The sequence below is a fragment of the Clarias gariepinus genome, chromosome 2 (assembly GCF_024256425.1).
Source record: "Clarias gariepinus isolate MV-2021 ecotype Netherlands chromosome 2, CGAR_prim_01v2, whole genome shotgun sequence".
Taxonomy (NCBI): domain Eukaryota; kingdom Metazoa; phylum Chordata; class Actinopteri; order Siluriformes; family Clariidae; genus Clarias; species Clarias gariepinus.
The window spans coordinates 38908881-38932401 of NC_071101.1; the positions used below are offsets into that span (position 1 = coordinate 38908881).

At 43.2% G+C, this 23521-nt stretch overlaps 1 protein-coding gene across 6 annotated transcripts in view; it reads left to right on the forward strand.

Annotated features, from left to right (window-relative positions):
* Nucleotides 1-23521, forward strand: part of sash1a (SAM and SH3 domain containing 1a) — a 279865-nt gene that overhangs the window by 252417 nt on the left and 3927 nt on the right. For 4 of the 6 annotated variants that reach the window (XM_053491096.1, XM_053491100.1, XM_053491099.1 and 1 more), the window contains exons 5-19: nucleotides 1819-1856; nucleotides 1956-2042; nucleotides 2167-2279; nucleotides 3062-3163; nucleotides 7695-7827; nucleotides 7925-8235; nucleotides 10301-10375; nucleotides 10500-10637; nucleotides 12723-12855; nucleotides 13026-13195; nucleotides 13314-13523; nucleotides 15974-16124; nucleotides 16454-16582; nucleotides 19741-20672; nucleotides 22835-22966. In XM_053491096.1, coding sequence (XP_053347071.1) covers nucleotides 1819-1856; nucleotides 1956-2042; nucleotides 2167-2279; nucleotides 3062-3163; nucleotides 7695-7827; nucleotides 7925-8235; nucleotides 10301-10375; nucleotides 10500-10637; nucleotides 12723-12855; nucleotides 13026-13195; nucleotides 13314-13523; nucleotides 15974-16124; nucleotides 16454-16582; nucleotides 19741-20672; nucleotides 22835-22966 — 2854 coding nt within the window. The remainder of the gene's footprint in view (nucleotides 1-1818; nucleotides 1857-1955; nucleotides 2043-2166; nucleotides 2280-3061; nucleotides 3164-7694; nucleotides 7828-7924; nucleotides 8236-10300; nucleotides 10376-10499; nucleotides 10638-12722; nucleotides 12856-13025; nucleotides 13196-13313; nucleotides 13524-15973; nucleotides 16125-16453; nucleotides 16583-19740; nucleotides 20673-22834; nucleotides 22967-23521) is intronic. The other 2 variants (XM_053491097.1, XM_053491098.1) reach the window with 2 other exon arrangements.

Sequence of the window (23521 nt, forward strand, 5' to 3'; positions counted from 1 at the left end):
TATGTGTGTGTGTGTGTGTGGGGCTAACAGAACCAAAAGACAGAGCATGGTGATGAAGACTGGGGCCTCCTCAATTATCATGTCATTATGTTGCCATGGCAACAGCGCTTTCTTTATGAAGCATTCAACTTCTTAACTTAGCGTTGACCCTGAATAAAAACACACTTTTTTTTTTTATTAGGAAAAAGAGTCACACTGATGTGTTTAGACATTGTTGTAAGCCGTAGTGAGGACAACTCTACGACACGGCAGCATCCGCCCCGGGCGACTGTGCGAGCCCTTCCATTCGTTAACATTTTGCGTGTTATTTATCCTTTAAGCATGTAAATGTACTCAAAACCTGTAGGGCTCTCATTCAGAGTCTGTGTCATCACTCAGAGGTTTACAGCTCCCAGCACGGTTCCTGAAAGTTCAGGCAGGACATCACTAACACACGCCTGGGGATAGAGAGAGAGAGAGAGAGAGAGAGAGAGAGACGCTGATGAAAGGAAGAAACTGTGTAAAACGTAAACAGGCTGTAATCCATACGTGCGGCTCTACAGCACCCAGGTGTTAACCTCCTGGCAGAGGAAGTCAGGACTAAGGCTCGGAGTTTCTGACATTATTGTCATGGGCTATTTATATGTACTAAGTGGATTGTTTTTGTTTACAGTGTTAGATATGTATAAAAATACAGTGACTGCCCCATAAAAAAAGAAAGCAAAGAAAAGCAAAGAAAAACAGCTAAAAGATTTGAAATGACTGGAGCTGGGTTAAAAACCCTTTAATATGGCCTCCGAGTGGCGCAGTGGTTAAGTGCTCGCCCTGTCATCATTCGATCCCCGGGTGATGCTGTAACCTCTCGCAGCCGGAGGTCTAGAGAGAGCTGATTGGCCGAGCTCTCTCACAGGGGAGGGATGAGAGGTACTTAGGTCTCTCACAATAATCACGACTCTACAGCCAATCAGGGGCGTCTGTGAGCTCACGCAAGCAGAAGGAGCGGATAGTGCTGTCCTGCGGATAGTCTTCGGCCCTCCCAACTGAGTGGTGGTCGTAGCCTTAATGTGGAGCCCCCTAGTGACAGGGAGGAATTGGCCACGACTAAATTAGGGTGAAAATCGGGGCAAAATCCCCCCAAAATAAAAAAATCCCTTCAACACATTATCCAAACCTGTGAGGATAGAGCTGAACACATTGTGGAAAAAAACATGAATGGAGATTACTTAAACGCTTGGTCAAGTTGCGTTTTCTGTGATTCTGTGACTTAATGCTTTTTTTTTTGTGAGAAAGTCTGTGCACCCCCATGAGAAAACCAAAACATTTCACTTTCAGATGTTTGTCCACATTAAAGAGACTTTTGGTTCACCACTTAGTCTTCAATAGGTTTCTTTAGGGCTGTTGCGTCTGACTCACTCCTCTCTCTTTAATCAGTTCAGTGATAGATTTTTCCGTCTCTTTAGTGACGACGGTTAGACACAAACATTAGATATGACGTTTATACGTCTAAAAGGACGAGATGATCAGATGGCATTCAGAATCCGCAGTCATAAAGCTCAGAGGCAGGATGTTGTGTCTCTGGGTGTCTCGTTGTTATCACGTGAGCAGTCGTCCCGCTGTCCTTTTCGACTCCTCCTCATCTGTTCCCTGTGTTGAAGCTTGCCAGTGCCTTGTGAGCCTCAGGAGCCTGGGGCCTGGTGGCTGCGTAGGTCTGCACTGCCCCCCAATGGTGCTCTGTGGAATGGAGTTGCTCGTGAGCAGAAACGTGTGTGACAGAGATGATCCAAATGCAAGGTTGTTCTTAAAGGTCGTTATAATTTCCTTTTATTTTTCCTTCCTCAGGATGCCTTTGCACAAGTCCAACTCTGAAGACGGCTCAGGTGAGTTCCATCAAATCCAAAAATACATTGATAACGGATTTAAGTTTACGTCTAAGCGCTCTCTCTTTTTTCTTTCTCTCTCTCTGTCTCACTCTTCAGGAAAATGGGATGGCAAAAAGAAGAACAAATCTTTCTGGCAAAACTTTAGGAAACCCCAGAAAGGGATCATGCGCCAGAGCTCAAAAGGTGGTCTTTTATCGTTATTCTTCTTCTTTTTTTCCATTCTTTTCTTTTCTCTCTCTCTCTCTCTTTTCCGCCACGTTCCTGTTCCCCACATCAGAGTAACCGTCCTGATCATCCGTTCTTCTAGGAGAGGACGTCGGCTACGTGGCCAGCGAGATCACCATGAGCGACGAAGAGCGCATCCAGCTGATGATGATGGTCAAAGAGAAGATGATCACGGTGGAGGAGGCGCTGGCTCGGGTAAAGGCCGACCCCGAGCTCGTAGCCGGTGTCGCTGCTGCATCATCCGCTGTGCATCTGTTCACTAACTCTACTCACCCAGACTAACCCCTTCTAACACTTACCGACCACACACACACCGACATGTATATGTACAACCACACACACAGAGACACAGCATAGCCATGCTATTTGGGAATCATGCTCGTGGGCACGCAGGAAGTGGTGTGTGTGTGTGTGTGTGTGTGTGATTCATCGCGTTAGTCTTGTTTCATCGCTCATCATGCTGGATGAATAGGGTTCGAGCTCACGGACATACACACAACCTGTCTCTTCTTCTCCTACTCACTCGATGTCTTTCACTGATTACTCAGAAAGCGTTTAACCCCCTATGTAGTGTGGAGAGTGTGTGTCTTCCTCTCTCCGCAAGGCCAGCATTGATTCCTCTCTCGGGCCAGATGCTCTTATTACCACATATCACGGCCAGTATGACAGGAACCTGTGTGAAAACACCTGGAGTCCTCTGATCTCGACACCTGCAACTGAATCAATGCTAAGCCTCAGTGGACAGTTGACTTTTTCATTTATTTTAAACATCTAGCACGGGTGAAGAGGGGGGGTCATTACTTTTGTTTAACGCGTACTACATTCTAAAGACACATCCCAAGTTTTCAGTTTATTGTTCTCAAATGTGTATAGTGTGTGTTTTTGTGTGTGTGTGTGTGTGTGTGTGTGTGTGTGTGTGTGTGTGTGTGTGTGTGTGTTTGCGCGGGCGGTTCTCTCTGACCTCTTGTTCTCCGTAGCTTAAGGAGTATGAGAGGAGCAGGCAGTTGAGCACCTGTTCAGACACTGCAGAGTGTGCTGATGGATCCAGTCCCACCGTTAACCCGCCCTCCACCTGCAACGTAAGTACCGCACACAGTCGGGTGTGTGTGTGTGTTTGTCTCGGTGGGTGTGTGATCGGTCTTACTTCCTTGGTGAATGGGATCATGTTAATCCTTTTTGTGTGCTCTTTGGTTAAGGAGTGTGTTCTCCATTACATTTAACACACCATGACCATAATCATGACCAAAGTCCTTGGAAGCCCCGCCCCCTCTCCTTTACCTGTCGCCTCGTTCTGAAAGAGACATCTCTTGTTTCTACTCGCTCTTTACAGCAAGCCTGAGATCGTAGTCTGTCTGCTGCATGTACAAGAAGTGTTCAAGTCAAACCGGGACTTTTTATATTTCTCTATAGAATCTAAAGGACAGATCCGAGTATTTCACTAGAGCTTGGATACCATCAAGGTAGAAATTGTTCTCGGACAATTGATCTCTGTTTTCACGAATTTATGCGAAATTTCACACTCAAGTCCCAGTTTGACTTGAACACTTCTTGTACAATGAATACACTGTGAGTATTATAATGACTACGTATCCGTTATGAAGTAGTAAATAAATCATTTCATACGAGATGTGTCCACTTCTGTTTGGGACACGCCCTTTAACTTCTTCCATCGGTTAAGTTGGTTTCAGTCCTGCCCCCATCTCAGGGGTTTCGTGAAACTGTAACATGGTGGAAACGTATGGATTACATTCCAGGAAATGTATCACGTTGTTAATGTTTTACCCCTATCTCACCTACACGGTCGTAAGCACGGTTACGCCATAATTCACTGCGAGTTTTTGGCGCTGTGAGTATGTTTCCATCTTTCCTCGAGGAAGCTAGTGGACCTTGCAGAACTTCGCGGAATGTCAGAGAAACGCCGGCGGGCAATCGCAGCAGCTCACGGTGTATAACATAGCATCTAACCAGGAGTCAAACAGCATAGGTGAGATAGGGGTATTAACTGTGTTAGCTGTGTGTTTAAATCGAGTATGCAATCCAATCAGTTTTTTTTTGTTCAGTTCAGTTTATTGGTTCAATTTGTCTATTTTTGATTCATACTTTTTTAAGCTAAATATTTAGGAAAGTTTTTGCCAAATATTTTGCAAATATGCCACAACTTTATCAGTTTACTTTCTCAAAAAAAAATATCTGCTTCTTCTTTAGATTTTTTTGTGCTTGGTGCTATCTACTGCCACCTGTTGGACTGTAGTATGCTGCCAAACATAAGATTATTGATGTGTGTGAGATTATGTAACAGGTTAATGTTAAAAGGTTTATCTGCATGAGACAAATCAAGTGTTAGTGAATTAAATGTAATTGAATTAATGCCCAAAAAACAAAACCTGTTAAGTTAATGAGTATGCAGCGTCTTTCCCGTGTCCCCTGAGCCTCCAGTCCCACCTCCGTAGTCTCAGCCAGATGCTCTCTGGTGGCAAGCTTACTTAAACATTTAATAAAACGAATAGTGCTTTTTCCTGTCACATGTGCTCTTTTGCCCACTCTACATTTCCAAACAGTATATTGATGCTTTGTTATATCCATAGTCATGGGAGGGGATAATGACTAACATGTGCAGTGCACACAGGTTGAAGTGACGTGCTGCTTGGCCCCGGGTGCATATCCCAGCTCTGTGGTGAGGGGTGACGTATTAAAAACCCCCAGCATTTGGGCAATCACTTACATCAATTACTCAAACATTACATTACATGTTTCTTGGATTCAGTCTTCATTGTCCGTGAGTCAGCTTGGCATGACTGAATTGGTGTGGCGTATTTGTGTTGGCATGGAAGTCCAGTGCCTTTGGCATGAAGTTTGCCGCCCCAAGAGATTTAATGTACAGTATGTGATCAAACCTGGGGTTAGATCCAAGCTTGAGTCTTGATGGAGATGTTCGTGACTTTTTCTTACATGGTCCTGTGTCCAAGTTTTAATCACCTAACGCGAGTATATTGACGTCTTCAGTACTCAATAACGTCATACGGTATTAGATATGTTTGCTGGAAGAAGTGACTCAAAGTAACTTCCTGTTCAGCCTTTCAGACTTTACCATGATTGTTCATTTCATGTTCCTAGCTCTCTACACATTTAATGTTTTATGGAGTTTTGTGGGCGTCACTAAATGTAAATGAGCTGCTTTGGGAAGATCGGGCAAATGATGAAGAACATCAGCTTTTCTAAAACATGGGTTAACTCTTTTCTTACACACAGTTTTGCAAAAAGATTGATAAATGAGATCCAATAGTGATATGTTGTACACAGTGATGTGGAAAATGCCTATTCCTATATATTTGTCACACTTAAACGATTAAGGATCATCAAACAAATGTTAATATTACCCGAAGATAACCCAAGGAGTCCAAACCTACCTGGCCTTATGTGGAAAAGTAATTGCTCACTTGCAAAATAATAAATGAACTGTGATTAACCACATTTTTTGGAAAGCTGAGTTGAATTTTACTTGCATGATTTTTACATCTAGGCCTGATTACTGCAAGCAGACCTGTTGAATCAAGAAAGCACTTAATAGAACCCAAAGTGAAGTACGCTAAAAGATGTCAAAAAGCAACACATCATGCCGCGATCTAAACAGATACCTTTTCACAGCTGTGTGTGTTAGATAGGTTAGATAGATTCTGTCTACACTGTAAAACAAGGCTGAAGGTGTCCAAAATTGAACAGTTGGTATTATGACGTATCTGCTACTTATGCTCTGTAAATCCTCATAACGGCTCTAATCTGAGGTGCTGGTTGTTAAGTGGTGATTTTTAATCCAAATGAACTTCTCTGCAGCAGAGGTAAGTTTTGGTCTTATTTTCCTGGGATGGTCTTCATGAGAGACAGTTTTATCATGGAGTTTGATGGGTTTGACAATACTGTTCTTGCAAGACTTATTTCAGAATGGGTCTTAAAATAACAACTGCCTGTTGTTGTTACTTAATTACCTAACGCCATATGTGTTATTTCATATACGTGTTTCATATATGTGTTATTTCATATATAATCTTTGGTGGTGTATTCAGCATAAACACAGTACAGTATCAGGGATAAATTTCGACTAACCTCCAAAAAACAGACTTGGCAACCTTACCACGCGGTATTAGTCCGTCTGTAAACCACACCTACGTAGACGAATACGTATGCACCCTAGCACCGTGTTTGCATTTGAAAGTCGGTCTGTTTACAAGCTGTTCATTAGCTCTAACTGTGTATAACGGCTAAACCCCGCTCTCTCAGGGGCAATCCCACTGACCCCAGATCAGCTCTGCCCAGTCCTCCACACAGAAGCAGCAGTGTGTTTCCGAGCGGCACGGCTGACGTTAGAGCGGCTCTCGGCGTCGCCTGACTCGGACACAGATCCTTCTCCGGCTCCCACAGAGACTGCACTGTACGCGTCCCGCGCTGATCTGATCTCAGGACAGCCCTCTTCCCCAGCCACATTCATGTGCTTTAAGGACTTTCCTGGATCATCTGGGACTCCCATCAAACCCCGCCCCTTTTTCACTTGGGTGTTCCGACTCTCACGCATTGAGAAATGTTAGAAACGGTTGTGTGTGTGTGTGTGTGCAGACAAAGGACCGTGACTCTGGCTATGATGAAACTTCTGGTAAGATAGATGAAGTTATTATAGTGTTCTCTTTTTGGATCTTCTCTTCATGTATTCCTTCTTGTTGCTCGCCTTTTTCATTCCTGTGTAACGTCTGTCTGTCTGACATGTGGCTTTTAGACGTTTGAGCGTGTCACATACTTGGGCAGACGTTTCTGTCTAGGTCTTGAGATTTAAGCTTTCTTTTGTCGCACTGCACCGTTTATTTTCTGTACATCGTTTTATTCTTCTCTTCACTCAAGTGTCGCTGCACTTTAACCCATTTGGGAATTTCATGCATCGCACCTAAGAATGACTTAGATACTCTTATATATTCTGTTACTTGGATATTCTTTATAGAAACCACACCAAGGATCCCTGTATTAAACATTTAACATTTTGTCTTTTTGTCTTTCTCAGGTTGTGGGTATGTTTATGTGCACAAATGTTCCATTGGTCTAAGTATTGTTTTTGCTGTATTTTGTTTGTGTGTGTGTGAGAGAGAGAGAGAGATGGAAGGATGCTGCGGTCTGCTCGGTTTGGGTAAAGGGGAGGATGGGGATGTCATTGTGGTCAGTAGCTGAGAGTGTGTTATTAGTGAATAAAAGTGTTTGAGTCTGTTGACCTTCATAGGCTCCACTTTCAAAACCAATGCATATTCCCGTGTAAACAATTGTCAGTGTTTGAAAAGTTTCTGTCTCACCGTGTTTGCTGCTAAAGGCATTAGCGCTCTTAAGGTTTTGTTCAGCTCTGCTAAACCGCTCCGAAGCGCGTAGGCGCCTCCCTAACCGCTCCACACGCTTCCGTGACTAACGGCAACTGTCCGTCTCAAGCAATCAGCCCATAATACCACCTTAACATGTTTTTTGTGTCTTGTCTTAACAACCTACATGAAAGATTCTAATAATTTATAAAGTTATTCCTGTCTGAAAGCTAGTGGGAAAAAACCTATAATTCCCGTGTCTCTGCGCTTCCTCTCGTCACAGTCTCGCGAGCAGTCCGATGATGAGCAGGAGGACGCTGTGAAATTCAAGAGGCTTCACAAATTGGTCAACTCCACCCGACGCGTCCGCAAGAAGCTCATCAAAGTCGACGACGGGAAAAGGCAGGGGTCCGAAGGTATACATTTGCGGTGACAAAAAAACAACAACTAAAGCTTATAATTATAGTATGTCAATAGAAATAAATTTCTTTTCACTTACTTTTCTCCCCACAGACTCTCTGAGCTTGGACATGTCCCCCTCATGCGAGGACACCAGTGCCCTGTACGCGGGCGTTAATAAAAAAGGCTCCCGCTGTACGGTGGATTCGCCGCAGTCCTCCCTGACCCAGGATAAGGATACGGTCTCGGTAGATGGAGACAGAGACAGCTTAAGTACGTCTCCGTCCTCCAGCAGCTTAGAAGCCTGGAACTCTGCCCACAGGCTGGTGAAGCCTTCACCTAACCCGCACAGCCTGGTCCGGCCGCTCGCCAGCGCCGGCACCGAGGGCGAGCCCGAGACAAGGAAGACGTCCGTGTCTCACGGGGTAAGTATGGACACGGTGTACACACACTACAACCTTGTGCGGCCTTGTCCTCAACCTCAGCGCATGCTGGTGCCCTTGGATTGCACCAAGCGGCCTCATATCTCGACCTGGCAGCGGAGCAAGCCCGATCCCAATTACGCCTATTCCACCAAGCACTTACTGTACCAACGCAGCTTGCAGAAAGCCTCCGGCTCCCCCCCGCTCATGCTGCCATCCTCGCCCCGCGTGCGAGAGCTGGGAAGAGACAAAGGGAAGGGTAGCGTGGGTATAGTGGGGACATGGCTCTGCCCTCCCAAGCGCCTGCGGGGGAGGACAGCTGTCAGCGAGCTCAACATTACCTACGTGGTGGAGCGCAGCCTGTACAACCCCTCGAGCAGGAAAGCCGAAAGGCTCCACCTACTGGAGGACGAGCGGGACAACGACAGGAAATGGGCTTCCAGCGTGGACCGATGCACCCGCCGCGTCCTCCTGCGCATTCAGCAGAAGTCTGTGAGTGAGGAGGGCGGCTGGAATCGTGGAGCACGCCACTGATAGGCTACTGGAAAGAACTGCAAGGGTGTGAGATGTTAGAGCCAGGACAGAAGATAGTTCCAATTTTATGCCGTGGGATTATTTTTTTTTTAAACGCTTTTCAGAGACGTTTTAAGGAACGATCATATAGAGAAAGACATACAGCAGTATTAAAAAAAAATGCATAAAGTCTAGACTATAGAATGTTTCCCGGTATTTATTAAAATAAAGAAATCGTTTAATGGACTTCCGTCGCTAAATTGATATTAGTGTTACAAACTGTTTTACATTATACCAGGAACTCCATTAACTCAACTATGAGGAGCGTTCAAGTCAAACCGGGACTTGTGACGAACTTGAATGAGGGTGTAAAATCGATTGACGTTTATAAGGTCTTCTATCACAGTACAGTGATGCGACTCTTAGACGCGGTAAAATGTTTGTATGCTGCAAATGTTTCGAAAACAGGCTGTACCGTGTCCGTGAATGAAGATCCAGCCCGAGGTGGCTCTGAGTAATTCTCCTGAACATTTAGTGAGTGGAACACCTGATCCTGGCGCTAAATTGTCAAAAGAGACACATCTGTCTGTGTCATTAATCAGCACCACTTGCACATTACAGATGTACAGTCCTGATCCCGCTCCAAGCCATCTCCACATGTTTTGGCCGTTAGAGGAGTTCCTGGGAGGCCAGTGTTTCAGATATGAAGCAGAAGAGAGTTTTTACTGTTAACTTGAACGCAGTCCATAGTTACCTTCATCCCACAACGCCTCCACATGAGGTCGTAAAAGATTTAACCCTGTGTTTGCTATCGGCACGATCAGACGTGAAAGATAAAGAACACAGTAAACTAAAAAACATGATAACGTTTCAGTTCCTTAATTAGGGTCTTACTCTCCATTCGCTGCAGTTCTTCCTGTAGCCTCGCGGTGTCGAGACCGCCTCAGTGTGCTCGTGTCATTCATATTGAGCATGAACCCGAGCGTGAGCTTTCGTCCTCGCCCCGCTCTACGCCGCTCATCATTGGTTTTATTTCGTATCGATGTTGTGCTTTGAATATGCATGACGAGATAATCATTCACTCTGGAGCAAGTCGTGGTTTCGCAACTCATCATCCAACCTCCAGATCTTTTTGTTGTCTTGTTTCTTTCCCTCGTCTCTCCTCACGATTTGTTAGGAGGAACAGCTTTCTTTTTTTCTTCCATTTGAAAAAAAAATAAACAGCCATTACTCCATATCTACAGAACAGTAAAGAATGCTTTCGTGATTTTGCTTTGTATGTTTGTTTATTTTAGTGCAATGCTGTTTTTTTTATTCTAGAATGAAAATCTGGAACGATGATACGTGTTTGGTGTTTCATTTAAATTGGAAAAAAAAAAGCTCAAAATCATTTTGGTTGTGCAAGTCACTCATCGCTAGAGTATTTGTTGTCATTATAAGTACCAGCATGAATCACTGTGGTTTTGATGGTGAATCAGATTCATTTCACTTGAATGGAGTCAGAGCTGTGTGACCCGCTCTGGATCGTGACTCTGTGTGTGTTTGGTTCTTGCAGAGGACGTGTAGCTTTGGGGGTTTTGATCTGTCCAACCGGTCGCTTCATGTGGTCAGCACGGCTTCTGAACCTCACGTGAGCAAACACGCACGCACGCACACACACACACACATGCGCACGCTTTTGGCATGCTGGTCAGTAAACATTATTAAATGTCTTTTTAAAAAAAAAAAACCTTCTCTCTCTCTGTTGACATAAGGAGCAGGAGGCTCTGTACAGGGACGTCATAAAGTCGCCCACAAGCTCTCGCATCTCGCTGGGAAGGAAAGTCAAATCGGTGAAGGAGACGATGAGAAAGCGTATCTCCAAGAAATACAGTAGTTCTCTCTCCGAACAGGTGCGCGCGGACATACACACACACACACATGCACATACTCTTCCTTGATTAAGGAGCATAAAGATTTGTGTGCAAGTTTGGAGCAATTGATAAATGTCATTCGGTCTGATTGACGATATCCGGATATGATTGACGAGGTGATGGGTGCGAAAGACTGTTGTTCTCTTCTAAATTATCAAAGCTTCTCTGCTTTTTTAATGTTGCTCACGACAGCGTAACAGCTCGTTAATTCATGCTCATGTAATGATGAGATGGACAAACTTGTCAATGCCTCCATTCTTTTATTTTCTGCATTGTCAGGTTATAGTACAAACTTTCAGGTGGATCCTGTACTTAAATCCAACTAAAAAACTATTGAAGACCAAAACTCAGGCTCTATATCCTAGCTTAGATCTCGCCTTCGCGTTCACACACACCAGACTGCATTACCCACAATGCATCTCCCGCACTGTAAACAGCGGTGATAAATCAAGTGCCAATTCCTTATGTCTTTTTCAATGTGTTGTAATATATTAATACAGTATATTATTCTGTATATTGTAAATATATATTTTTGAATATGAATATCTTTTTTTTTGTTAATTATTAGTTAGTATCAGTTAGTGTAGCAACGAGGAATATTAACATTATCAAATCTTTTTAATTCATCAGTCGATCAGAACACTGAATCATAATTTATATATACATAAGTTAATATATTGACAGTTAATATAAAGAGAAATATATATTCTTTGCTTAAGAGCATTAAACTTTAAAAATGGACATTTAAAGATGGGTTCATTCCAATCTCTCCCTCTCTCTCTCTCTATCTCTCTCTCTCTATATATATATATATACTGGACTTTTTGTACATCCATTGTAGCATACAAGTTCTGGGTGTCAGCAAACTAGAAAACAATAAAACATACAGTACGTCAAACCGTTTCCATGAAACAAGAGATGCTGTGTCACGCAGTGGTCTGGCTTCACTACAAGACTCTTAACATTCTATTAATACCTCAGTAAACAGCCATGTGACCCAAGCTGCACCTGTTTTTCTTAAACCAGACTCTTTTGCTTTTTTGTGTGTGATGTGGATTTCAGACGCTCACAGCTGCTCTGCCAGGAGCGAACATGTGGTCAAACTGACGCAACCGCTAGAGCCAATGCTAGAGTTTCATACCAAGGATCACAAACAAAAAGGGTATTTTCTTTACAAAAAAGAAAAAAGCCACAACTGAAGTCAACGTGTTAATACACAATAAAAATCCAGACTAAATATTTGATCAGGATTCACGGTCTTTCTCGGATATTTGCATAGGGCTCGTCCCCGCCTGTACTCGGGTCTCCTGATGGACGGCAAACGTTCAACAGCCAGATCATTCATTATAAGCATTATCATCATTTGTATATGTGTGTATTCAAACACGCTTGGATTGTGGATTTGTGAACGTTGTGATTATGAGCACACAGGCTGTGTGTAAGGTTATCTAGACATTGAAGAGGAGTTAAATAGAGAGAGTCTAAGGTATAAAAGATGTATTGTTTGAGGGGTGTGTACACACACACACACACACACACACACATATACACATTGAAAAAGCTCTAAGACCTGTGTTGACTTTTTTAACTAATGTTTTTAAATGTAATCTTATTAAGCATTCTGTGAGGCGTGTTCGATTCAAACCGGGACTTTCTGAGCACATTTTTTTTTCCTTGGTAATGAAGGCACAAAATATTTAACGAGCGGAAGAGACGCATCTGTCTGTGGGAACCGCACACAGAATCTGTACATCTGTACATCCCGGCACAGTCCTGACCTCACTCCGAGCCATTTCAACAGGAGTTCCTGGGAGGCCAGCGTTTCAGACGTGAAATCATGGCTCTGGCATTCATAGACAACTTTGAGATTCTGCCTTCAGGGAATTATATAGAGAAATAACGGGAGATTTTAACTCTCATAACTGTGTTGTGTTATTCTGCGCATTCAGAAGTCCCGGTTTGACTTGAACACTCCTGGTAGAAATAGAAATTTCTTATTATTTCCTTATTATTAGAAATAGATCATTGCTATTATGTTTTGTTTTGTTTTTTTCCTCTTTATAGTCCAGTCCAGATGGGATTCCCAGCTCTCCTCAGTCTCCTCAGCCCGACACCGACTCCCTGGAAAAGCCGAAACTCAAGGCAGGAGGATCTGTGGAGAGTCTGCGCAGCTCTCTCAGCGGACAGAGCTCCATGAGTAAGGCAGCAGACGGGTCGGGAAGTGTAATCCCGCTTGTAGCACTAGAGGGCGTCATAGCACATAGTTACAATCATAGCACGTGTTCAGCGGATCAGATTACGCACTCGCTGCTCGGTGAAAGTGACACATAAACAGATCCTTTTTGTTTTTTTTACGTCTTGCTGCAGGTGGCCAGACAGTGAGCACTACCGACTCGTCTGCCAGCAACCGCGAGAGCGTGAAATCAGAGGATGGGGATGATGAGGAGCCTCCGTACAGAGGGCCTTTCTGTGGCAGAGCCAGAGTGCACACAGACTTTACACCCAGCCCTTATGATACTGATTCACTCAAATTAAAGGTACAACACACACACACACATCTGGAAAGCAGTCAGAGCATGCATTACTGTAAATACTGTTGATGAGAAGAACTTCATAAGTCAAGGAGATCACCTCATTTGTTTTTTTTTGGTCCAGAGAGGAGATGTGATCGACATCATCAGTAAGCCGCCCATGGGCACGTGGATGGGGCTGCTCAACAACAAGGTCGGGACCTTCAAGTTTATCTACGTGGACGTCCTGCCGGAGGAGGAGGAGAAACCCAAACGCACCATCAGGAGAAGAAGAAAGGGTCGCGCTCCAAAACCCAGCTCTGTAGAAGAGCTGTTAGAAAGGATCAACCTGAAGGTAAGAATGGGAAACAACCACACACACACACACACACATACTGTTCTGTTCGTGAGACTAATACATCAGAAGCCGTGTGTTGAGTCTAGAGCTTTCCTCTCAGTGTTTTGCCTGAAACTTTAATGACAGAACATAAGAGAGAGAGAGAGAGACGGAGAGAGAGCGAAGGTGGTCCTTGTGGTAATGAAAGACTGCACCTCTCCTACATGTTGGGTTTTTTCCCCCCCTGATGCATTTGAAGGTCAACTTTACCCTCACATGTAGTGGCTTCATGACCGTCCAAAGATAGCAGTCCAGCCTTTAGACCACCTCTGTGTGTGCGTGCATGTGTGTGTGTGTGTGTGTGTGTGTGGTTGGGGATGGGGGTGGAGGAATGTATACATGGATATTTATATGAATTGTTATTTTGAGTCCATGAAACCTTAATGAACTGTGTCTTGGAGGACAGCTGTGCACCCCTACATTAACACGGAAAAGACAACAAAGTGGAATTGGGCATGTATATTTTTAATCGAATCACGTTCATGAAGATGAAAAGCCCCACTCGGCTTGCAGTAACGCCCAGAACGCGCGCTGCTTTCACGTTGTACCACAGACGCACCCATAGATGTCTGCGCCGCTTGAACTCGACACGCGATGAAGCGAAAGGTTAAGAAGATATAGAGGCGAGGCACTGTATACAAACCAGCATTTCAGAAGGGTCAAATTATTAGGCGAAGAAAAGAAAACAACGTGAAATTACTGGAACTAGAAGGACAGTGCTGAACCCTGAGCTTCATCCAAGAAATGTGGTGGGGAAACAAATCACGAACAGTGTTGGGGAAGTTACTCAAAAAGAAGTCATCTACTACAAATCACTGATTATTACATGGATAAAGTAATCAGATTACTAATTACGTTACTTTCAAGTTACTTTAAAAACATCTGTCACGCGCGACCTGTTGTCGCTCCTCGCTCACTCCATAGGCTCCCTACGTAGGAGTCCCCCTCTTCTGCAGGTGCACGAAGAGGCGGGGCTGCCAGGTCAGCTGCTCTTTTTTTTTCTTTCCTACCTCCTTTAATTCTTCACCTTGCTCGATTTTTCACCCCTTTTCTCGTAATTCCTCGCTTTGTGTCCGTGTGTCTGTGGTGCCGCCCGTGCACAAAGCATGAACCTGTTACTACATCAAAAGTAAAACTACAAAGCGCAAGCGCGTCAATTTCGATTTATTTGTAATGCTAGTACCGTAATGTTATTGCCATCAGTAACTGTAATCAAATGACATGTATCTAAAATGTTACATCACTGAGTTATCAGGAAAAGTAATTGGATTACAGTAACCCAAGCGTTATACCCAACTCTGATCATGAATTGAGGTCATTTAAACGCTTTGTGAGAAAGATGACAATAGAACTCGGAGCTACTGTTTAATAGTAAAAGTAAGAGCAGATCTGTACACACACAATGTGACAAGAACAAGGAATCGGGACTAAACAGCTGCGTGTCCATAAGGAAACCACATGGTAGGGAGATTAATTAGAAAAAACTGCTTCGCTTTGGTAGGGAGCATAAAGATTGGTCTTTGAAGCAACGGAAAAGGGTCATGTGGTCTGATGAGTCCAGATTGACTCTATTTCAGAGTGATGGGCGTCTCAGGGTTTACATTTAGGCATTTGGCAGACACTCTTATCCATTTTTTTTTTTATCTCATTGCACATCTGAGCAGTTGAGGGTTAAGGGCCTTGCTCAAGGGCCCAACAGTGGCAACTTGGTGGTTGTGGGGTTTGAACCGGTTTGATCTTCTGAACCGTAGTCCAATGCCTAAACCACTGAGCTACCCCTGACCCCGTTGAGGGTGAGAAGGGAAGCGCATGAAGCGAAGGACCCATCATGTCCACCATACAAACCTCTGGAGACAGTGTTATGATCTGGGGTTGCTTCAGTTGCTCAGGTCTAGACTCAGTAACATTATGTGGCAATAAAATGAAGCCAGCTGCCGACCTGAATGTCCTGAATGATCAGGTTATCACATCTGATGGCACGGAGGTATTCCAGGACTCAGATTCTACAAGAGTGGCTCTGGGACATAAGGAATCATTTTCACACATGAACTGGACGCCACATCATTTGATTGTCATTTGAATTGAATTAAATTTTGAAGCTCTTAACTTTCACGATTTGATTCGTGTTTTTGACCAGGTCATGTCGTTTAATCTGACCAAGCACCATTTCATTCTTATCGACGAAAGAAAGATTTTAGTCCCTATTTCGATTCGTTTAAAGTCATTCAAGCTTGTAATAAAAAAAACTATTTCTCTTGAGAGAGTGAGAAAGAACAGAACCGAGTGAGCTCATAACGAACAAGCCTGTGTTTCAGCTCTAATTATGTACAGTGGTCCTGATTTGTGTGTGTGTGTGTGTGTGTGTGTGTGTGTGTGTGTGTGTGTGTGTGTGTGTGTGTGTTTTTCAGGAGCACATGCCAACGTTCTTGTTTAACGGCTATGAGGACCTGGACACTTTTAAGCTTCTAGAAGAGGAGGACCTGGATGAGCTGAACATCAGAGACCCTCAGCACAGAGCCGTTCTGCTCACTGCTGTGGAGCATCTACAGGAGTATGATAGTGAGTACACGGGAGGGGTCTGTGTGTGTGTGTGTGTGTGTTCCGTTAGAGATCCTGAGTTCCATTAAACCCACTCACTCCTGCAGAAAGTTATCTCAATTCTGCCCACTCTAAAAGAAAGTTTTTTAATTTTTTTTTACTCCTGCAGATTTATTTAATTATTTATTTATTCCTAGGCCCTCTCACCCGAAACAAAGTTTTTCACCCGTTGTGGTTTATGCAGTAGTGTAGTTCTGTCCATAAACTATATTAAAAGCTATATTTGTATAAGTAATAGCCCTAACTTGTACTTTGACACTGTGTGTGTGTGTGTGTGTGTGCCATTGTAGGCAGCAGTGACCCCGAGCGCAGTGCCCTCTCCGGCTCCCAGGAGAAACTCCTCTGCGAGGGGCGGGGCTTGGCAGCGAGCTCCCCGCGGGACTCTGGTTGCTATGAAAGCAGCGAAAACCTGGAGAACGGTAACCAGGCATTACTTTAGCATTCTCCATCGCCTCCTCCATCTCCAACCCATAGCATTAGACACCCGCCGTGACATCCGCCTCTCTTTTGGTAGACCACGCCGCTTTCCCGCCCGCACTCTCTTTAACAGCCAATGAGACGCCGTGATCACCTCCGGACGGAATGCCATGCCGCCGATCTCTCCCGGCTTCCTCATCATTCTTCCCTTTCTCTCGTCTTTCTCTCTGGGCCGAATAATCTCACCTGTCCATCTAAAGACTCCGCTCTCCATCTTCTAGCCCTCCTTCTTCATTACTCTGACACACGACTGATGTTTTACATTCTCAACCTGTACATGGTGGTAGTAAGACGCAGAGACTTTGTGTTTCCATCCAGCTGTTAAACCCGCTCGATAACTGAACGAACGTTGCTCCAAGCACAGAAGACTCGAGCGTCTCTATTGCTGTCATTATTTTTATGGCACGTTATATAAAAAACATACCCTGAACATATCTTCAAGTGTAAAAATATTAGCGTCTGGCACAAAATTTCACATTTGGATAAGGTGGACAGGTGGGTGGAAACCTAAAGACACACAGGTAGGCATGCAGTCCCACACAGATTGTAGCTTACACACTCGTAAGCTTTGAATCTTCAGAGCTGGTACTGTATGTCAGAGTCTTTTTTTTTCCTATCTATCATCAATAACCCTGTGCTATTTTGGGATTGGGAATGTTGTGCGTGTGTGTGTGTGCATGTGCATGTCCAGTGGCTTTGTTAAACAGTTCAAATGTGCCTTAAATTAAAAAAAAAAACTCTGTACATAGTAAAGTTTGTTGCTGGATATTTTTTATAAATAATTATGTACAGTATATATATGAATATATGATGATCCAGGGACTGAAATGTGCAACCATTTGAGATTATTTCAGATACTCGTGTTCTGCGCTTAAGTTAAAATGTGAAATATTTTCATTTCCTATCTTCATAACATGATACTGGCCTACTTTGTCTGTGAGGGACGGGAAATAATGTTGCACTCTGCCATAGTGGAAAATAAACCCAGCATGAGCTAAACATTGTACATCATTCTTGGCCTTTTGCTGTTTTTTTGGTCTATTTTTCTTCCCATGCTTCTTTTCTTTTTCTTTAAACGACCCGATTTTGCACGTTCACAATTCTTATTAAACACAAGTTCTACTTGGGCTTCGTTGCAAAACCATACAGTGTCCTGTCTTTCTCACTCTTAATAACCTTCATCTCTGTTGCATGAATTTCATTAAGCATTTCACGTGATGCTTTGTGACCTTACACACACACACACACATACAGTACATGAATTCATACTTCATTCTGATGATCTCAGGGTTCTGTAAAGCTTGTCCAGTTTTTTTTTTTTTAACATATTCACTGTGACTGATTTAATGACATCTCATGATTAATATATACAAGGTTGAGTCAAAAATGATCCGCACTCTGGCTGTAGAATTTACTTTTAGAAAAAAACTAATGCATAATGTTTAAAAACATCTTGCTTTTCAATACACTTTGTCCATCTGTCAGCAGGCTTTCATATATTCCATATATATATTTATATACAAATTTAGAATACAGGAAGGCACTGGTGTTCATCAGAGGTGAATCTTCATCCTTGTAGGGCTGCTTTTAGGGTAAAAAGTCTGATGGAGTGAGATCAGGACTATAGGGAGGATGCTTTAAAACTTCAAAACTAAGTTTTTGGTAGAGTGTCGACAGTGTGGGCGGAAGTGTGCGGACGTGCATTCTCATGCAAGATCACACTGTGCTTGGATATCAGTCCTCTGTGTTTAATCCGCAGTTTAGGCTTCAGCTCTTTAGTAAGAGTCTCATTGTAATGATCACTGCTAATTGTTCAACCTTTTGCTTGATAATGTTCCAATACTGGATCTTGAGAAGCCCAGAAAACTGTTAAGCATAAATTTTTCAGCTGATGATTGACTTTTGGACTTTTTCTCAGTCAGCGGTCCATACTCTCAGCGGGCCATTTATTCTCAGACTCGTCATCAGTAGTGATTCTCTTTAAGAAACTTTCATCTTCCTTAGAGTGTCGGTCCAAGTGTTGTTTGCAGATATCCAAGCACATCTGTTTATGCTCTTCTGTGAGTTGTTTCAGCACCAGGTACACCCTCAGACCACAAAAAAACTAATTAGTGCATTAAAATCACAAGCGGGACATCCATTTTTTGCTTGCACCGCAGTTACAAATGAACTGATGTAACATGTTCACGCCTGCACAGCAGGGACTGGGGACACTGTAGCCTTGATCGGAAAGCGCTGATAAGACAGATACGGCTAGCAGAAGTTTTAATATAACCAGAGTGCGGATAATTTTTGACTTACCCTCATACATAAAAAAAAAACTTTAACTGCATAAGTTTTGGAGATCAATGCTATAGACATAGACTGTTCAGCTACAAATATTTAGCAAACTCTCCACTCACACAAGAAAATCTTGAATAATACTGGGGTGGGTGATGGGATGGTGAGATGTAGTCTAACTGTAAACCTTCATGGAGGATCAATAAGATGGTTGTGTTCAATGAAATGGCCATATCACTAATGCACTATATGGCCAAAAGTATGCAGGCCATCACACCCACTTGATGCACACAATGGTCTAGAATACCATTGTATGCCCAGGGGGTACCTCACCTCATGCCTCGAGTCCCCTGGAATAGCTTGAGTGAATGAGGGTGGAACACAACCTGCATGCCAGGCTGTCTCACCCAACATCAGTGACCTCATTAATGGTCTTGTGGCTGAATGTCCATAAATCTGCATAGCCATACTCCAAAATCTATTAGAAAACCTTCCCAGAAGTGTGAAGCTTAGTAGCGGTAGACAAGGACTATATCTATAATGAAATGTTCAGCAAGCACTGATGGGTGTGATTGGTCAGATGTGCATATACTTTTGGAGATACAGTGTCCGTATCATTTGGTTAATATCAAAAAGTCAATCAAAAGTCATCAAAAGTGAGTATTGTGGTCATATAATGGACAGAATAGGGTACGGAGCACAATGGACAGTGGATGGTAAAGGTAGGCCTAAATGTTGGTACAAGAAAAGAGGTTCTAATAAACAATGAACTGGATATAGAGAATGTATAAAGGTTGATTTTGAAGCTCATGTGTTACAGGTAAGCCTCGTAAAGCATCTCGCTCAAGTCGTCGTTCTTCTGGCTTCGAATCTGCTCGAGTCCAGTCTCTGGATTTCCCCACGCTTCCCATCAGCCCCTCCACCGAGGAGCTGCAGCATCAGTCCAAGAAGGAACGCAAGTTCCCCAAGCACTTTCTTTCCCGGCCTATTAAGGGCTTCAGCCTGCGTTCTTTGGGCCTGAGGAAGGGCCTTCGATTAGGACCCAGACGTCAAATGCCAGCCAGTCGCAGCTGTGAAGAGCTTGATGGGACTTCAGACACTCCAGAGCGCTGGAAACGGTCTCATTCTTTGGGAGACATACAGTGGCAGGAGAAAAGAAACGAGACCCAACATGAACATGACAGGAATGAAGCGGTTCTCCAGTCTGGCTCTGAGAACAGTAGAAAATTCCTTTTAAATTTTAAAACAGATTTGTGTAGAGAAAACCAGGATGAAGCAGAGAGACTTCAAGTGCCCACCCAGCTGCCTCTCAAGCCTTTGTCCCATGCACCAGAACCCCCTGGCTCTGCACCAACCAGCCCAGCCCCTCGTACACACCCCAAAAAGCCTCCTGTGCCCCCTCCCGTTCCTGCCAAAAAATCCAAAGAGCATCTTTTGAATGGGTTGCGACACCCATCTTTGGTCCTGCCAAGCTCCGGTCCAGGGACTCCAGCTCTGTCCTCTAAACTCATAAACAGTCCGACTAGCCCCTCTGAAAGCATTCCGTCCACTTCCGTGTCTCCGGATGATTCAGAAAAACCACCACCCTGGCTGTCTGACCTGCCCGAGTCTGCCTGCCCACAGATCCAGGGAGTCAAGGTAACCCTTGGCAGGAAGATCTCCCATGCCAAAATTATTGATTTGGAGACACTACTGGAGGAGAAGCTTTGCTCAGAAGGGATCGATCTTATGACCGAGCCTTACTCGGATAAGGTAAGAGGCACACTCTTCAGGTCACAAAAGAATTATTAATAATGAGTCTCAGAAGATGATATGTAAGGCATGAAATAAGCTGGTGGCATGGCCTTGCGAGTTCCTTATAATAAAGCCACCTAAATTTGTGTTCTGACTTTTATAAATATAAAAAAAAAGCTTTTAAAAAGAAACGTACTAGTAGAAGTAATTGGCAGCAGTTAACCATTATGTAACATTATAACAGTCATATCTCATTATTTTGATGTGTATATGTTTTGACTTCACATTTTGAGCCCCAAAAGTTAAGTCATGTTTTAGGAATGTCAGCTGCTGTCGTGGACCGGTCTGGTGACTTGGAGCTTCTCTCCAGAGCAAGCGAGCACAGCAAAGACAAGAACAAGGACAAGACCTAGAATGAAAATTATATAATAATAATAATAATAATAATATTTAGTACCAGGTCATGACTTCTCTGTAATACTTAATTTAGTTCCTGATCATTAATCAGAATGATGCAAACCAGGCTTAGGTGACTTTTGCAAGGTTGCCCTGCTGAATTCTGCTCCTCTTTTCCCTGTCGCATTGCTAAACGCTCGGTTTGCTATAGACATAACTGGCGCATATGCTGTATTTTTTTTTACAAGCCTTCAGTGCCATTTCAGCAAAACATGGGAGCCCACACTACACACGACAGAGCCAACATGGGGGAAAGTCTGGGTGAAAAGAACATCGTTGTGGCTTTGGTCCGTGAATAATTTACGCTTTTTCGTCTATTAGAGTGGGTGGGCTGGATGTACGTTCATAAAAAGTTATTTAATTGGCAGACACTTTTATTCAAAGCGGCTCACAACGGACAAAAGATTAAACCAGGGTTAAAACTCTTGCCGTAGCATGCTTTGGGGCCTGTCGAGTGAGTGCTGTTTGTTTTTCTTTCTATTTCTTTAGGCCATTATCTTAATTGTCTCACCGTACATTATACTGTCCTAGCGACATGATTAATCTGATAGACAGGACATAACAAACACGCAATAGTGCTTCCATTTAGTGCTGTAAGTACATCTGTTTGGCATTCTTCCCCTTACAAAAAAAACGTTCACATGGAAGTCGAGGGTTTCTCCTTGTGGGTCAAATGTTCCGACAGTTGAAATGACCTCAGACTTAAAAGCCTGATCTTTAGAAGTTACAGCTGTCAAGGGTTCCAAGTTGTTCCAGTCTAACGACTCATTAGGTCACATTATTTATCATTTCAAACAAATGATTGAGTTGCAAAAAGCATTATAATACTGTAGCTACACTACCAAGTCAAATGGTTGGACACACCTTCTAATTCCATGGTATTTCCTGATTTTTATCTCTTTCTACATTGTAAAAGTGTGTTAAATTATAAGTCTGCTACGTATGCTCTGTAAAGCCATAACAGCTCTAATCTAATTTAATTTATGAGGTACTATAAGTTCTGGCCTTGCTTTCCTGCGATGTTCTTCATGAGAGCCAGTTTCATTATGGTGCTTGATGGGTTTTGCAAATGCACTTGACGATACCGTTCTTGCAAGAACTATTCCAAAAGTCTTAAAATCACAACGGACTGTTGTTGTTACTTATTTACCTAATTTCAAAGATTTTAAATCTCCAGTACTGTTCTAGAATGGAAGACTGAACTAGAAAGTGTGCCCGTACCTTTGACTGGTACTGCAATCCCGCCACCTTACAAAGCAATCTTGCTAAAACATTCATGGCATGGTAATCTCACTACTTGTTCAGGCCTACATTATTTATAATTTAATTATAACTTAAATAATTAGGAATTATTACTAATTCAATTAACTGGGTAAAACGTCCTTGTGTCTTTTAAAAGCATCTTGTGAACAATCGAGTGTTAAGTGTAGACAGGGATTAAAGTGGGTAGGGGACCCCTGAAATCCAAGAAAATCAGGACTCGCCACTTTTTCCACTTGCACAACTTTTAATAGCAATGTAACACCATATACTACATTCTGATTTGTTAAGCGATGGTATGAGCCTAAAGGAAAGCCAAACTGCAATGGATAAATATACACCTTTTATTTCTTCAAGGTGTCACTAGGATCTTCTAGTATTGTCTGACCAGGTTCGCTGGATACGACAGGGTTCCAATCAGTTCTCGGCTAATTTCTATCACACTTTCGTTATTTCTCCTCCAGCATGGTCGTTGCGGTATTCCTCAGCTGCTGGTGCAGAGATACTCCGAGGACTTCCAGCAGCCACTGAAAGAAGTGGCGTCAACTCTGGACCAGATAAGAGTCAAGCAACTGCGCAAGGAGCACCGCATGGCCGTGAGTAATTGGTTCCGTAAATCACCACATCGTCATATCTGTATTAAAGTCAAGGTGTTCATTATGGGTCATGGCTCTCATGTGCAGAAGACCTTCATAGGAAGTGATGAATAAGAAGCATTATTAATATTGAAGATCTTATTGAGGTGCAAAATTTTTCATGGTCATCTAAAAAAAATGGCGAGATGGTATTGTAAATACAATTTCAGATATATGAAGTGCTCAAGTGTACACATGGCTTGAAAATGTGCCGTGTGTACATGAGTACATTGCTTTCGGCTTTTATCAGGTTTGTTTTGATGTTCAATGCTGCCATGCTTTAATGCTGAGCTAAATGACAATATATATTTTTAAAACGTTTGATGTTCTGAGTTGCTTTCTATTCCTCGCAAACCCAAACCTATTCGCTGTGATTGATGGCCAACACTGCAAGGCATTTTTGGTAAAATGCCACCACTCTGGCACTACTTATTGATGTGGACTTTGCTGAGGGCTGGATTTAGAGGGCATCTTTATAAACTGTAAAATGCCGGCATGCACATGAGGGCTTCATTA